The sequence below is a fragment of the Ceratina calcarata genome, unplaced genomic scaffold, assembly GCF_001652005.2.
Source record: "Ceratina calcarata isolate Rehan_Ccalc_2016 unplaced genomic scaffold, ASM165200v1 scaffold342.2, whole genome shotgun sequence".
NCBI classification, from domain to species: Eukaryota; Metazoa; Arthropoda; class Insecta; order Hymenoptera; family Apidae; genus Ceratina; species Ceratina calcarata.
Genome location: NW_017157050.1, coordinates 2,415 through 2,899, shown reverse-complemented (window position 1 = coordinate 2,899; position 485 = coordinate 2,415). Strand labels below are relative to the sequence as shown.

Below are 485 nucleotides of genomic sequence, written 5' to 3'. Positions count from 1 at the left end.
TAAAATTAATAATTAATATTGATCTGTTACATTCTATACAATACAAATGTACATGATGAAAACAAAGGCTCCCTCTACTGAGAGAACCCATATAATTCAATTTATGCTGTGAAAAGCCTTCCTGAAGACTTTTAACGTAGTAATCATTTTTTAAATAATTTTTACATATTATGTGGTTATCTTTTTCTTTATTTCTAGGACTTTGGAGAAGACACTCCTGCAAAGGATGTTGTGGTAGAATATGTCAAACAAAGTTCTGTACACTAAGATCTTGTAATAAAACATTGGATATAAATTCGTACGTATAATTTATTTAATCCTTGAATATCTTTGTCATTCGTACAATAGAAATTACATGTGTCGATTAACAATTTCAATTAGTATAATGAGAGTAAGTTAATAATTAATAAAAACAATTGGAAAGATAAAATTATTTCAATTAATCTTTTTGCTTACATTCTATTTTTTGTTATCTTGTCACAAAT

General features: G+C 25.8%; 1 protein-coding gene across 2 annotated transcripts in view; it reads left to right on the top strand.

Moving 5' to 3' along the window:
- RpS12 (ribosomal protein S12) overlaps nt 1-297 on the top strand; it is a 2,452-nt gene extending 2,155 nt beyond the window's left edge. For both annotated transcript variants that reach the window (XM_018024852.2, XM_018024851.2), the window contains one exon: nt 199-297. In XM_018024852.2, the coding sequence (XP_017880341.1) occupies nt 199-267 (69 nt within the window). In that variant the 3' untranslated portion in view covers nt 268-297. The remainder of the gene's footprint in view (nt 1-198) is intronic.
- The last annotated feature ends 188 nt before the right edge of the window (nt 298-485 follow it).